This window comes from Orycteropus afer, unplaced genomic scaffold (assembly GCF_000298275.1).
Source record: "Orycteropus afer afer isolate SDZICR_OR568_19922 unplaced genomic scaffold, OryAfe1.0 scaffold00030, whole genome shotgun sequence".
Lineage (NCBI taxonomy): Eukaryota > Metazoa > Chordata > Mammalia > Tubulidentata > Orycteropodidae > Orycteropus > Orycteropus afer.
In genome coordinates this window covers 9,385,337-9,401,076 of record NW_006921617.1, presented here as the reverse complement: position 1 = coordinate 9,401,076, position 15,740 = coordinate 9,385,337, and the positions used below count along the sequence as shown (strand labels likewise).

At 43.1% G+C, this 15,740-nt stretch overlaps 1 protein-coding gene across 1 annotated transcript in view; it reads right to left on the bottom strand.

Moving 5' to 3' along the window:
• The window catches only part of NPC1 (NPC intracellular cholesterol transporter 1), a 62,471-nt gene that overhangs the window by 2,253 nt on the left and 44,478 nt on the right, over positions 1–15,740 (bottom strand). Inside the window, exons 10-21 of the mRNA XM_042780250.1 lie at positions 13,508–13,610; positions 11,410–11,599; positions 10,792–10,974; positions 9,917–10,031; positions 6,712–6,839; positions 6,468–6,608; positions 5,254–5,343; positions 4,659–4,849; positions 4,184–4,299; positions 3,216–3,345; positions 1,558–1,758; positions 325–556 (exon numbers count right to left, since the gene is read on the bottom strand). Coding sequence (XP_042636184.1) covers positions 325–556; positions 1,558–1,758; positions 3,216–3,345; positions 4,184–4,299; positions 4,659–4,849; positions 5,254–5,343; positions 6,468–6,608; positions 6,712–6,839; positions 9,917–10,031; positions 10,792–10,974; positions 11,410–11,599; positions 13,508–13,610 — 1,820 coding nt within the window. The remainder of the gene's footprint in view (positions 1–324; positions 557–1,557; positions 1,759–3,215; positions 3,346–4,183; positions 4,300–4,658; positions 4,850–5,253; positions 5,344–6,467; positions 6,609–6,711; positions 6,840–9,916; positions 10,032–10,791; positions 10,975–11,409; positions 11,600–13,507; positions 13,611–15,740) is intronic.

Sequence of the window (15,740 nt, the reverse complement as noted above, 5' to 3'; positions counted from 1 at the left end):
TTCAGAATATAAAGGCAGAATGGGTAACCTCAACCATGAAGTCACACTTCCACTATTACATACACCATGAACCATACTACTCTTACCTGCAAGTAAAGGGATACAGAATAAAAACTGAACTCAACAAATGAACTTTGATGTGTGTCTGTCTGTTCCTGGATGTGCCCCTACATGTCCCCACTTCATCCAGCATCCATCCCACCTCTCCATATGCACCAAGAGGAAAAGCCTGATTTGATACTCTGCCCCACTCTGAAGCTCATACAGAATCTTAGAAACAATTCAGATGAATGGAACAGGAGTTGGGAGTGGAATAGGACTCACCATAACCAAGTTGACCAAGGACACAGCATTCAAACTGATGCCCGACAGCCACATAACACCAAACATGTTGACCAAGATCATCGCAATGGTGACACACATGATCACTGCAGACCACAGCTCACAGCCCAGGAGAACGAAGGTCACCAAAAATATTGCTCCCAGGGACACGCCGAGGTTAAAGATAGTGTCATCAATAATGGTCAGGTATTGCTCATAGAAGACATAAAACACACTGTGGAAAGGAAGGGGGCAAAGTGCCATGAAAGCTCAACTTTTCATCCTGCCACTGCTGTAAAACTGTGAAACCACTTTGAGACATCCTTGCAGAAAACCTGCCTAGGTAAAACCTCCCCTAAGGTAATTCAACTGGATTCTGACAGCTACTACACACTCACAGAAGGGCCTAAGAATGATTCAAAATGTGCATTTCATATAAAGTTATGGTACGTAAGCCCACTCTATGCTATTACGTAGGCATTTACAAAGAAGATTTTATGGTATTTTGAAAAAGAAACATATCCTGAGACTATCTATCTCAGGCAAATGGGGTCTGTATAGATATAGGGCCTGAGGAGACAATGCTTTTTTTTTGCACTAGCTCTTCCCAGGAATTGGGACACCCACCCTGAGAACTTCCTCCTGTTCTGAAAAGAACAATCAAGATGCCTTTAAGACAGAGATCACAGATGTGGAAGGAAAGTAATCACTTGTTTCTTCCACCTTTATTTTCTAAATTCATTTTTTCATATACAATACTGTACTTATAAGGAAACAAACCCAATAAATGAAGAACAGGAGTCTCCATAAAGGCTCAGTCCAAGCTATCATCCGCCAGATACACCAGTCACTTACATGAGCCTGCCTCTCTCTGAAGTCTTGCCTGGTTCCTAAGTGCCACCTCTAGAATGAACCTCTCCCTTCCTGGTGCCAGTGTGCAGTATGTCTTCTCTCTTTCAGATGGTGAGGCCCAGCACAGATTGCTGTGTCTCCAGCGCTCAGATCTCAGTGTTCAAGATGGCAGCCCTCCCTGCCCAGTTAGCACTTTCCTTTGATATACTTCATCTATGTGGCGTAGTGCCTAAGGCATAATACTGCTAACCAGAAGGCTGGAGGTTCAAACCCACCAGCCATTCCGTGGAAGGAAGGTTGGGCAATCTACTTCCATAGTGATACTGCCTCGGGAACCTAAAGAAGGGGTTGCTATGAGTCAGATCCAACTCAAAGCCACTTTACCTGTAGGGGAACACACGGTAATTATTTCCTTGAATGCCCATGGTTTCAGTGATGTTACTGGCTATCATTCGGGCTTTCTTCATGGCATCGATGAAGTCAGCAGAGGTCTGAAGCACAGTGTGATAGGTCATGAAATATGTGGCTCCGACACTAGTGTTATTGCCAAGGATATTAACTGCTGAACCGTAAGCAGCATGTCCCCTGAGAGAAGAGAAGAGTCACTGGGTGTCAGAAAAGCCAAGCCAGGCAAAAGATCTGCAGAATATGAATCCTTAAGCCTAAGTGAAATAAGACTCAACTAAAATCTAAAGGAACCATGATAAGGGGACCACAGAGATTTCACCTTATTCTCTCCTAGACTGGCTTTCCTTATTGTTTTCGGTGTCTTTGGTGTATACACATTCACTTTTGAGTATCTACCAAAGTACAACTTAACATAGCAAAAGCTCTGCTTAGCTACTGTTGTTTCGTATCTAATTGGGCTTGCAGCCAAGTGTGTTTTCAGACATAGTTTGCTCAGTAATGTTGTGCAACAGGGGCAGGACAGAGCAAGGACCCTGAACACAAACAGCCTTGCGTCCGTCTCAGCCTTGCCACTTATCAGCCATGTAACCCTGGGCCAAATTACGTAATCTGACCTCCAGCTTCCTCTTCTATAAATGGGAGCAATACCACCTACTCACAGGGCTGTGGGGATGATTAAATAAAATAATGTTGGTGAGGTGTCCAGCCTGACACTGACCCATCGAGACTCTCCATAAAAGGTGGCTACTACATTCATAAAAAATAAAGCCACTTCAACGTGGCCTACAAAGGTTATAGGTGCTCATAGGGGGGGACTCTACCTTGTTTTATGTAGGCCAAAGCATTCAGTCTGCAAGTAAACCAAGTCACGAGATTCATTTCTATTTTACTTATAGGGCTAGTCTTCCCATGGTACCTCATATAGGTCTCTAAGAGGTATGATCTACATGATGAACAGATGTGGCTCTGGTCAAGCATGTGCTCTTATGAAAAACAGGTATGCTCAGGGTTTACCTAATGGATAGGTGGATACTCATTTGCCCCCTACAGAAGTTTCCAAATGACTCCTACAGACTTCCAGGCACCATCACTAATTCTATGCCAGGATATCTTATTTCCATGGGAAATGACTGCCAGGGCTACATGGGGGAACAAGACAGCCCAACACCTCACACATCTGGACAGTCTGACAAGAAGTATGGAGGGGGCTAGACCAATCAAGCCTTCACCAATCTAAGCCTTCACCTAGGATGACATCACGAAGGCAAGATGCTATCCATATGCCCATCAACACAATAAACTGAGCCCTTTTGTATTCTGAAACAGCAGTATACTCACTCATTCCTTCCCCCGTGCTCCCCAGGAATTGCCCACTCCTCCATCCAGGACTGAGAGGGAAGACTAAGAACTGGATGCTCAGGCTAGGCTGAAATCAGTTGAAAACGGTGAGAAGTTTTCTTTTCAAGGAGCCTTAGGTTTCTCTGCTTTCCCAGGACTGGGCCATGGTGGGAGAGGGAAGAAAAGAGGACCTTTCCCACACAATTGCTGCATACCTCAATTCTCTCCTGTCCTGGTTTTCTACTATAAATAAGAGCTGAAGTGGCCTTGGAGCTGAAATGCTAAGCGTTACTTACCCTTTGCCACACTTGGGGTTGGGGTTGTCAGAGAGGAACATGGGCAGGAACTTCATGAAGTCATTCCCCTGGGGCCGCTGTTTACCCTCCGAGGTGAGCGGCCGGCAGTGCACGCAGGCAGGGTCGACAACTGTCATAAACCCAGGGCAGGGAGGCAATGGTTAGATAGGGTCTCCAGATTTTACTTGACAACATTTTAAAATATTGATGCAGAAATGAGAGAAATTATTTTCTGGAAACTTTCCCCTGGTCTTCAGTCCCAAGTGATTGTCACAGCGTAAGGAATGGCATTTCAGGCAGACTGTACGACAACCACAGCTGGCACTGTCACAGCCCAGGGTTTCCATATATTTATTAAAAATGTTCTAGTAAAAACCTCGGGTGCTCGGGTGGTGTAGTGCCTAATCCACTTGACTGCTCACCAGAAGGCTGGCAGTTCAAACCCACCAGCCACTCCTCTGAAGGAAGATTAGGCAATCTACTTCCATAGTGATACTGCCTTGGAAACCCAAGGAGGGGTCACTTTGAGTCAGATCCAATTTGACGGCAATTAGTGAGTGAGTAAAAAAACCTCATCATTCTAACAAAACACAAGTCAACAGTGACTTTGAAAAAAAAAAAAAAAGGGGGTGCAGGGGAAACAACCTTCTGGGAGGCCAAGGCCAGAAACTAATCAAGAGAGGCTGCTGGTGTTATCAGAACAGATAAGAAGCCTTCTCTGAAAACCAGAGTCACCAGACACTGAACGATAGATTGATGGATCGGCCTGCAGGCCAGCAGGTGGGGCTGTCTGGGGCAGTAACAATGCATATTTTAGAGTGAGGGACTAAGGAAAGGATAATGGCAAAGACACTGAGAGCCAGAGTAAAAAGGGAAAAACGGAAATGAAGTGGAAATGATTTGTAACTTCTCATGTTAAACAACGTCTGAAAAGAAGGAGAAAACTTTGGGAGAGGAGATGAGGGCACCTGAAGCGTTGCAGAAGAGGTCAGTGCCATTGAAGACTCTGCAGCAGGAAGACTGAGGCTTGATCCAATCAAAATAATCATCAATCCAGGACGAGGGCGCAAAGCCTACTCGGGTACTAAGGAAAGGAGAAGAAACTTACTACTGGCTTGCCCCACAAAGGGGGAAGTCTTTAGTTTCAGGGCTTTTTCTTGAAACAACTTCCTCTTCCACATTTTATACTGCTACTCAGTTCAAAAAAAAAAAAAAAAAAAGAAATGACATAAACACTTAATGAGTGTCAAAGTGTCAAGTAGTAAACTAGGCCTTTAGACAGTTTTGTTCAGGTAAAGCTAGATTTAACATACATTTTGAATAAAGCCAAATTTTCTAAGACAATCCATGTTTGGTGAGAAATCTGAGGCCTGAGTGGGCTCTTTGGCAGAGAGCCTCTCCTGGCTGTTCCAGCTGCCAGGCAAGAAGACAGGGGGCACTTACTAGCTGTCCAGCTCAGCTGCATTGAATAACTGCTGGACCAGTGAATTGTTGTTGCACCCCATGCCACCACACACCATGTTCTGTCCTTTCAGAGACGTATAGTCATGTCCCGCCTCCAGTACAAAGTATACAGGAGGGCCCGCGTGAAGGTAGCGACTGATGGACCTGAAGTAATCTATAACGTAGGAGTCCTAAGAAAAAGAAAGGAAAAGCAGTGAAGTTCTGACAGTAACTAAGCGAGATGATTCTCATTAAGAATTAGAAGGGCACCGGGAAGCTACTGGCTGAGAACCTATCAGCCTGGATACTTGAGTTCCCCCACAGCCAGTCTCTTGGGACCCCAGTGTGCAACTCTTACAGTCCCATGATCAGGAGGGCATCCTGTAAGCTGACAGGCTGCTCAGATTCTATGGCTGCACCCAGAATTCCAAGGCAGGTGTATGTGCCGAGCCTGGTGGCAGCTCTCATAACCCTGCAGACTCTGTCGGCACTTGTACTAAGGAGCGGGGATTAGCTTCAAATACCCACATGCATGTTTTAAAAATTTCACTCGTCATCAGCACAACAAGTTAAAATAAAAAAGAAAGCAACTTACAACTGGCATCGACAGAGACTGATCCAATCCAATTTCTACTTTGTTCAACACTGCGATACTAAATGACAGAGTGCCCACAAAACCTGCTATCTGGAATGAAAAGGGAGTTATGAGACCGAGATTGCTTAGTAGCATAGTGAACTTAGGAACATAAACAAAATCTTAAATACAAAGAAACCCCAGGCCTTGCCTGAACTGAAAAGTTTCAGTGACATGTGAAGAAAAAAGGGAATACGAAGTAGTGGCTGAGAGCACAGGAGCTACAGTCAAACTTCCTGGATTCAAATCCTGGCTCTGCCACTTACTAGCTGAGTGACCTTGGGCAAGTCACCTAACCTCTCTGCGTTGCCATTTCTTCATCAGTAAAATGGGAAAAACAAGAGACATCAGACAGTTGTGTGAATCAAATGAGATAATCCAGATCTTAGCACAGTACTCAACAGACAGGAAGTGTTGAATAAATGTTCACTATTACTTTTGCCTAAGGCATTTGACTGCTAACCAGAAGGCTGGAGGTTCAAACCCACCATCCACTCCTTGGAAGGAAGGTTGGGCAATCTACTTCTGTAGTGATACTGTCTTGGAAACCTGAGGAGGGGTCGCAATGAGTTGGATCTCACTCGACGGCAGTGGATAAGATACTAACTGCTGTTGTTACAGTAGAGAAGTGGTATTTATCACTGTTGGCTACACTTACTAATATCAAACTCTGAGAGGCTCTTACATGGTGGCCAGGGATTAGGATTAGGAAGGGGTGGTACTATAAAGAGGTAGCGAAAGAGAGATCATTATGATGATGGAAAAGTTCTGTATCTTGATTGCCGTGGTGGCCAAAGGAATCTACACATGTGACAAAAATGACACACAACTATGTATATACACTGTATCAATGTCAAATTCCTGGTTTTGATACTGTACTGTAATTGTGTAAGATGCAGCCATTGGGGGAAACCAGGAGAAAGACAGCAGCCCTCTCTGTACTATTTTTGCAACTTCCTGTGAATCTACAATTATTTCAAAATAAAGCGTTAAACAAAACCTCTAACTGATAAAATAGAGCTAGAAAAATATTTTATATATTTGATCATGTTTTTGTATTTTTGTATATATATTCAGCTTTTAGAGGCCCTTTCCCAAGCTGTCTGGTTTCTTAGAAGGCATGTGACACATCTGTTTTGGGGAAAGAAATAGAAAAACCTCAGACATGCTCATACCACAAGTGGCCGCATCCAGTCCTTAAGCAGAAGTGGGGAATAGAAGTTTTTAAACAATTGAAACAGGCAGCTCTCGGAGGCTTGGACACTTGTTCCATCGTCAGCACCTCTGACACAGCAAAGGATGTCCAGCCGATTTTTCTGAGTAGACACAGAGAGTAAGCAGGTCACAGAAAACACCCTGTCTGCTTCATCCAGATTCTAGACTCAGACTGAATAGAGTACAATCCTGATAATAACTTACCTCTTGACGCTTAATGTCCAACCCCAAGAGACTCACAAAACACGTAATCTGAAGGAGGAAGTCAATGAAGACGGCCATTCCCGCAAACAGAGAGAAAGTACGAACAGCTGGCATCATTGACAAGGCTCCTATAAGGGAAAGAAAAGCAACTGCATTACATCCATTTACAGTAGAGAATTCCGTGCATCAAGCACACGCTTCATATACATGATGATAAGGAGCCAGAACAGACCAACCACTATGAAGACCCTCGCTACCCACAAAGGGGTGTTGCACAAGCTTATATGATGTCAATCCAGAAGTGGGAGAAAAGCCTGCTTTTCAAAATGGAAACTGCACAGAATGACCAAGGAGTTGCTACAAATGTAGACTCCTGGGTCACACCCAGCCCTGTCCAACTGGAACAAGATACAATGAGGATCCAACCCCAATTCTACTGTATTTAAAAGGTGGCATAGTGCCTAAGGCAGCTAACTGCTAACCAGAAGGCTGGCAGTTCAAACCCACCAGCCAGTCCTCAGAAGGAAGACGAGGCAATCTACTTCCGTAGAGATACCGCCTTGGAAACCCAAAGAAGGGTCGCTATGAGTTGGGACAGACTTGATGGCGGTGAGGTTTTTATTATTTATTTTTTTTTGTAGGCAAATTTATACACATTATAATTGTAGAACCATTAATATAGGTCATTCTTTTAAGATCTTCTATGCTTCACTTACAGCAGGACAGTATATTCCCCCTCCTACTGATATCATCTGCTATGTTATCAACATCAGTCTCTTGGTTTAGTAATAATGAGAAGCAATTTACAGTCACATGAACAGCTTCAAGTCAAAAGCACGAGGGGAAGACTCAGAAACTGCAACTGGCAGCCCAGGGGCCAGACTGTTGGACCCACACAGTACTGACCTAATTTAAGACTAAAAAAAATTTTTTCTTAATTGTGATTTGGTTGAAAGTTTATAGAGCAAATTCCCATCCCATGCAGCAGCTTACATATACTTTGTCTCATGACATTGACTACAATTGACCACAATGTAACAGCTCCCCTCCCTCTTCCTCCCGTGTCCATCCCTCCATGCACTCCTGCCCCCTGACCTGTCTTCCTGTGCACACACAGCCCTTCTATTCTCCACGATTGTTCTCTCCAAGGATTGTATGTACCTAGTGTAAGGGAGCTCTGGTAGCATAGTGGCTAAGACACTTGCCTGCTAACCAGACGGCTGGCGGTTCAAACCCACCAGCCACTCCTCGGAAGGAAGGTTGGGCAATCCTACTTCCGTAGTGATACTGCCTCGGAAACCCAAGGAGGGGTCGCTATGAGTCGGGGCCGACTCGACGGCACATAACAACAACAACAGTGTAAGTGTTCACCTCATATGCCTGTCTTTTGTTTGGCTGGAAGCCACAGGAGTGTTCATTTCCAGACCTGAAGGGCAGCTAGGGGCCATAGTCTCAGTGGTTCCATAAGGCTCTATCAGACCAACAAACCTGGTCCCTTTCTAAAAAAAGAAAATTTTTATTAAGTAGCTAATATTTAAAAATGAGATTATACACAGTCTGAATTTACAGCTTTGCTTAAAAAAAAATCAGCCCCAGCAGCACTAAGTCACACCACATCCCTGTCTGCTCCAGAGGGGACATGTGGCCCTGGGTGCCTACTGTCGCCTTAGTGTCACTCCACCCTAAGGGAGAGTGTCTGCTGCCATTTATCATCACACTTGTATTAGTTTTCTTGTAATTGCTGTTGGGCGCCGTCAAGTCGATACCAACCACAGCAACCCTGTGTGACAGAGCAGAACTGCCCCACTGAGTTTTCTAGGTTGTAATCTTTTTTTTTTTTTTCTTTATAGAGACTCTCTTATTAAGCCTTAGGACAAATTCAATCATCCAGGATGAGGGAAGCCATCAGGATGTGCACAGTACAGAAAGATGAATGGGATCCACTGAGTCTGGCCATGGGGCTAATTATACAGGATCAAAGACAAAGGGAACCATCCCAAAATCGTGACTGGTGGCAGACTGATTCATCACTGTTGCAGGTAGAAACAGAAGCGGGGAAACGACCGTGATGGGGATATGTCCATAACTGAAGATTCAAAAGCTTTACAGGATTGGTTGTGGGGCCTGGTGACCTGGCTAGGTCTGGACAACGACTCATGTCTAGGCTATAATCTTTATGAGGACAGATCATCAGCTCTTTCCCCCCTGGAGCCACTGTGTGGGTTCAAAGTGCCAATTTTTTGGTTAATAGCTAAGTGCTTAACCATTGTGCCACCAGGTTTCCTAAGGAAGTGTCCACAGAGGGACATGGACCCTCAATCTTCTGACGTAAAGTCAGATACTTTAACTTATAGTAGAAGTAAAAAGATAACTGTTTTTTTTGGCACCTATGTGTCCATTCAAAGGACTATAATGGCCACAGGTTTCAAAAGCGTGTTGCTTTGTGGCAATGAAGAACAGTATGTTAATGGTGTGTCTGTGTTGAAGATGCCCCTACAGTGGTCCTACAGTGGCTCTGTGGCAGATGCCTGGTGTCTGTCAGGCACTGAGGCTGCAGAACCACAGCTTGCAAACATTCAGACTTGGTGATTCCGTCCAGCCTCCTCCTCAGAGGAGGTACTCACTTTTCTCTCTACCCTTCAGAAATGGAGTGGACAACACGCTCACAAGCCTATCTGAAGATTTCTCTGTGTGGAAGAACTGAAGTGCTGGTTCCCCTTCTTCCTCCCCAGTTACAAAAGTAACATTTGAGAACCTCTGCTCATTTATGAGGCTGTTTCCCCAGTGGGCTGTGTGTGTAGAGGAGGAAGACTGGCTGTGAAGGATAATGGCAAGAAAGTTTCACCTTGCAAGCTAATGCCTATGGATTTCAAAGCTGCTATTTATACCAGGGCACTGAGGAAGATTCTGAAGCTACACTAGAGTGCCATTTTCAAATAGCAACATTTGCCACGAGTGTCAAAAGAAGGGAATGGCAAGATGAGCTCTAGCTACTTGTCATCTTAAACTCCAACATCAACACTGTCCTGAAATTTAACAGGAAAAAGACATGTACAAAGTGATACCATCTAAAATTTTTCTTGTGGCTCACTAAGTGATACTTTCCGATTATGGAATAAACCTTAGAAAAGGACGCAACCCAAATGTCAGTCAGGTAACCTGTTCCCTCTTTTCCAAGGACTGGCAGAACTCAAAGAGTAATTACCTAAGAAAAATGCTACGGTCTCTGAAAAGGATGACAGGAACATACTAGGAGCCACTTCTCCTAGGACCCTGCCCACTTGCTGATCCAGTGTTTCCTCTTGAAGACGTTCATCTCTCTAAAAAACCAAACAAAAATCCATTAAATTCAAGACATTAAAGTTTCTTTTTAAACAGCAATGGCATACTCTTTGCTGCTTTGTGCTAACTCAATAGGAGAGAAAAATGATTAGTAGCCATCTACTTACAGTATATGCTTATAAGCATATAAACTTTGGTGGGGAACCCCAAAGTTCCCAAGTTAATCCATTCAGAGTATTCCTGCCCTCTTGAGCTAGATAACTATTGGGAAACTCAAGGACAGACTGGATTACCCAATCAGAAAAATACATGGCACACAGGCTGCAAGTGGCTGAGCCACTCAGTGACTTCTGCCATGCCAATGACCCTTCACTCAGGCTATGGACAGGAACTATGGCAAAACCAATTAGTCAAGAGTGCTCTCCAAACAGAGGGGCGTGTGGTGACTTTTTTTTTTTTTTGGTAGTGGTACCTCTGAACAAACAAGTCTTCTACACTATGTCAAGAGTTATTTTAATAGTATTCATACCTAAGGTTATTACCCCTTCTTGCACACATGGAAAGAAGATATTTTTAAAAAACTAAGTTCTCACTTTGTATTGATTCCACCAAAGAAAGAGGTGAAATTCTTGATCCAAAATGTCCAGAACAAGTCAAGGACACCAGTCTTCTTAAGCATCATGAGGGTAAAGGGAAGGAAACCTCATTTCCATGCTCACTCTTCCTGAAGCCACACAACCAGTGATGGACCCTGGGGCTTGGACAGATGCCCAGCTCTGTGAGGACATGAACACACACCTGGTAGGTCTGGACCAGAATGAAGATGTTGTCCACCCCTACAGCCAGCACCAGGAAGGGGATGACTTCAATCACAATGAGAGTGAGGGGGATTCCGATGTAGCTGAAGATGCCCAAGGAGCATACCACCGAGCTGAGCACAATGAGGATGCCTGCGATGCCCAGAGAGATCTTAGAGTCCACCTGGGAGATACAACGCGGACATGAGGCAGCATTGGAGCTCTACACGCTGCACTAAAAGATACTCGGTTTTACCTCTTACTTTCATCCAATCTAGACTGAAAGGTACAATTCTCATTCTAGAGAAGATATGAAAACATATCCAAGTTTTTTCCTGGCAATGTATTTTATGAGTTCACATCCTTATGTGATAAAGTAGACAAATTCGAAAAAGCCGGATTATGTGATACAAATGTTAAGTTTACAAGTTCCAGCCAACACACTGGAACTGAAGAAAAAATACAGGAAACAAAGATGTTACATAAAATTAAAACACAGGGCCACCTAAGGCAGTTTTGAGCATCATAAATTAGGAGTAAGTAGGGGCAAAAATAAGGTATTGCCATGCAGTACCCTTTCTGTGTGACCCATGGCCACTCACAGTCACACACCACTTACCAGAAGCCTGCTACAGCTTTCGATGTGCCCCAAGGCAATGGCAATATATAAAAACATGACGGCATAGCTAATGACAATAGTGAAGACATCGCTGTTACTTTCACGGTGTAGCTCGTCTTCAATACTTCGTTCAGTAGTGAAAGAAATGGTCAGATTTGGGTTCTCATAGTTTTTCACAAAATTAATAAACCTAAAGAGAAAAAATATTTTGTATTTTTAGTGAAAACTTAGTGACAACTAGAAAAGAAATGTCTTCCCAACTTTGATGACACAAAGTCGTCGAAATAAAAAATGCTTTTTTATTCTTTGTCCCATATCAGGGTGTTCCTACACTAAGACCAGATTACAGCCATAGTTCCAGATATGTTGAATTTTCTACCACCACAGCAGGTTCAGGATGAACTAAAAAATTGGCTTTGATAGCTGCACAACATAGTGAACATAATTAACGTCACTGAATTGTACACATCAAAATGGTTGAAATGGTCAATGTTTCGTTATGCATACTGCACCACAATAAATTGCCTCATAGTTCCCTCCCTCCGTTTTTTTTTTCCTTCAAAAAAAGGTTTTCAAATGAAGTATATAATAATAAATAATCTACCTTGCTTATGGGACAAAGTGTAAAAAGAGCCAAAGGGCACAAAGTGAAGAGTGTAGGTCCCCTGTTCTCCTCAAGCCTCTCTTCCCATTCTCTATTGGGTGTTGCGATGTAGTAAATTACTTAGTGTGGCTTTTCTACCCATAAGTCTTTGTAAACTCCAAGGTGGGAATTGCTATTAGCAACTGAGGAGATCCTGATTTTAAAGTCGCCCACTTGGGTTATTTCTGTTGGGTGTGGCACAATACAATGTTCTGGGAGGTTCCCACTCTCTCTCACGTGCTTAGAGTTCTGATGCTGTGATTGGCTAGTTTGACCACCCTTCCGGGCTCAAAAGGAGGCCTCCTGGAGGCAGAACTCTCTCTGACTGCTGGTTGAGGAAGACGTGCTGCTGAAAGAGACACACACCCCTGAAAGAGACACGTGCTGCTGGGAAAGAGACACAAGAGACACGCATCGCTGAGTGAGACACCGAGGGACCAGCACTGCTGGGAAAGAGACTGTGAGAGATTTTTGGCTGAGGGACGTTGGGCTGGGAGAGAGACTGAGCGTTCTTCCTGAACTTGAGTTGTAGCCTGGTGCTTCCCTAATAAATCCTGTAATCTGTGAGTTCTGTGTGGCCACTGCAGTGAATTATTGAACCCAGGAGAGAGGTGGTGGGTGCTTTGGGAGGAACGGTTGGTGAAAGGGCTGGAGGGAGGCAGCATGTCTGGCCTTGCAGTAATAGGCCTTGGTTTACTGCTGGTAATCCTGCCTTCCCCTTGTAGGGTTAGAGGAGGTCAGAACATGTGGCCTCCTCGCCGTTTTTGCAGGTGTGCAACAAGCATGCTTAATTTCTTGGGTCATTTGTGTCATGCTTTTTCTAAGCACACACAGCATGTATAGCAATATTTACCTACACATGCTGACTGTGACTTTTTATATAGTACATCTTGGACTACTCATCTCCTCACTTGAACTCTGCCAGTGAGTTGATGCCGACTCACAGTGACCCTACAGGACAGAGTAGAACTGCCTCATAGGGTTTCAAAGGCTGCAAATCTTTACAGAAGCAGATTGCCACATCTTTATCCCATGGAGCAGCTGTTAAGTTTGAACCCATGACCTTCTGCTTAGCAGCCAAATGCTTAACCACTATGGCCACCAGGGCTTTCTTGATGATTGCATGATATTCTATGGTACAACCATGAAATATTTAACTCCTCTCTGACTAATGTGCACTCAGCATGCTCCCAGTTTTCACTATTAGAAAACACTGCAAGAATATTTTCATATATACACTTTAGCATTCTTGTTCAGGAATATCTGTTAACAATCAGTTTACACGTAACTATGTTTACAGATTTTCTCCTCTTTGCATGACCAGTGGCAATGAAAAATGGTGTCACTTAGATCTGAAGTTGGTTAACTTAGCAGAGTCAAGGAAGTGCTCACTGCAAGCATCCAGCTTCTAAGCAAAGAAAGGACCGTTTGTCTAGATGCCCATCAGCAACTCACTCTCTTTCCCAAGCCAGGGCCCGCTGCAGCTTCTCTGTGTCGTTGTAGTAATTATTCACAGGAAACGTAATCACAAGGGCAGTGGCGTTGTTGTAGTTTTGATCTAGAAAGGAAAAATGTGACATCAAAAGGATGGTTACAAGTATGTAAATAATCAGATAAACAGGAGGGGAAAGTGACCACACAGCTGCTGACGCTGAGTCCTCCCTGTGTAGACACGACCCTGAGCTCCAAGGACAAAAAGGAGTTCACTGGAATATCCTGTATAATTCAGTTAGTGAAGAAAAAGGATTCTCCATCTGAGGAACGCAAAGTCATGCTAGAAATCACAAACCAAGCAGAAAGGTATGCAGTGAGGTCTCTCTCTTTCCCAGTCCCCATTCCATTCCCCAGACCTCCCCCCCGTGATCATCTGAGCATCTTTAGGGAGCTACTCCGTGCACACACCAGAAGCCGCTCATTCCTCCCCTGCCCTCCTTGTCTACAGACACAGTAACATACTGTTCTGCACCATCCATTTGAAAATTCCATATCATGGAAGCTGTTCCACTTCATTTAATTAATTTAACATGTACTTTGTTTTTATTAAGTAACAAGCACTGTTTTATCAAGTCAATCTTCACAGCATTAATATTTTAACAATCTGTCGTAGATTCCTAGGGCTGCCGTAACAAAAATCCCACAAAGTGGGTGGCTTTAAAGAAGAGAAATTTATTGCCTCACGGACATGGAGGTGAGGAGTCTAAATTCAGGGCATCAACAGGTCCAAGCGCTCTCTCTGTTGAGCCTCCTTGTTTCTTCAGCTTCATCGACTACAATGGCGTTACTTAAGTATGAGTTGACATAACAGTTGACAATTTCCATGCTATACCTCTAGCTGAGACCTCCACTATAAGTGTCAGGATTTCCAACCTCACACTGAACTTCTTTACTTAAATCTCTCAATGAAACCACCTACTATGTATGACCAATACTTGCAGCCCCCAGGTGATGAGTGAGATCCACTCCTCTGTGTTTTTAAGAGTACATAAAGGAGAGTCCTTCCTCTTTTTCTGCTGTGTAAGGTTTTCTAGTATAATTTAACCAATCTTCACTCTGTGGACACTGTTTGCTTTTTTTTGTTGTTGTTGTAACAAAACTACAGAGAATAACCTTGTATTTTTAATATATGAAATATATATTCATAGAATAAATTCTGACAAGCACAATCACTGAATCCAAAAGTATGTGGATTTCTCATTTTGGATAAATTCTTCCAAAGTGTCATTCAAAATGGCTGTAACATTTTTAATACCTTTATTTGATAAAATATTTATTGAGCCCTCTTTGTACCAGGCATTATTGCAGACCCTAGGGATAACAAAGCAGCGAATAATGAAGACAGAACAATCCTTGCCTTCCTGGTGCTTGCGATGTAATCAATTCACCCTCCACTAGTTAGTGTAGTACCTAAGGCACCTGACTGCTAACCAGAAGGCTGCCGGTTCAAACCCACTAGCCACTCCTCAGAAGGAAGGTTGGGCAATCTACTTCCGTAGTGATACTGCCTTAGAAACCCAAGGAGGGTCGCTATGAGTCGGGTCTGACTCACGGCACATTAACAGCAACAACGGCTACGCAGAATTCGCCAGACTTTCACCAATACACAGGGTTTTATAAAACTCTTAGAGCTTTGCAAATCAATTTAGTAAAGAATCAGATATTAAATGCACTGCACTAATTAGGAGTGAGGTCGAGCATTTTCCCTATATAATTTTTTTTTTAAAGCCATGTTAACTTTTTTTTTTTTAAAAAGACATGTTAACATGTCTTTTGCTAACTTTTGCATTTCCTCATTTTTTTGGGGGGGCTGTTTTTTTTAAAAAATAAATAACTCTTTATATATTAAGACAATGTTTGTTCTTTATAATAATACTTCACTTACCTTCCAATTTGTCATTTGCTTTTAAATTTTACTATATTTTACCCCAACACAGGAAGTTTAAGTTTTTGTTTAGTCAAATATGTCATGCTTTCCTTTCTTAACTTTTGTGCCCTGTTTGAAAATGTCTTTGCCATTTTAAGATTAAAAAAAAACCAAACCATGGGAAAAAATATTTGGTAATAACATATCTGACAAGGGACTTATCTCTAGGATCTATAGAACACTCCAACACCTCAATAACAAAAAGACAAACAATCCAATTAAAAAATGGGCAGAAGACATGAATAGACACTTCACCAAGGAGGATAT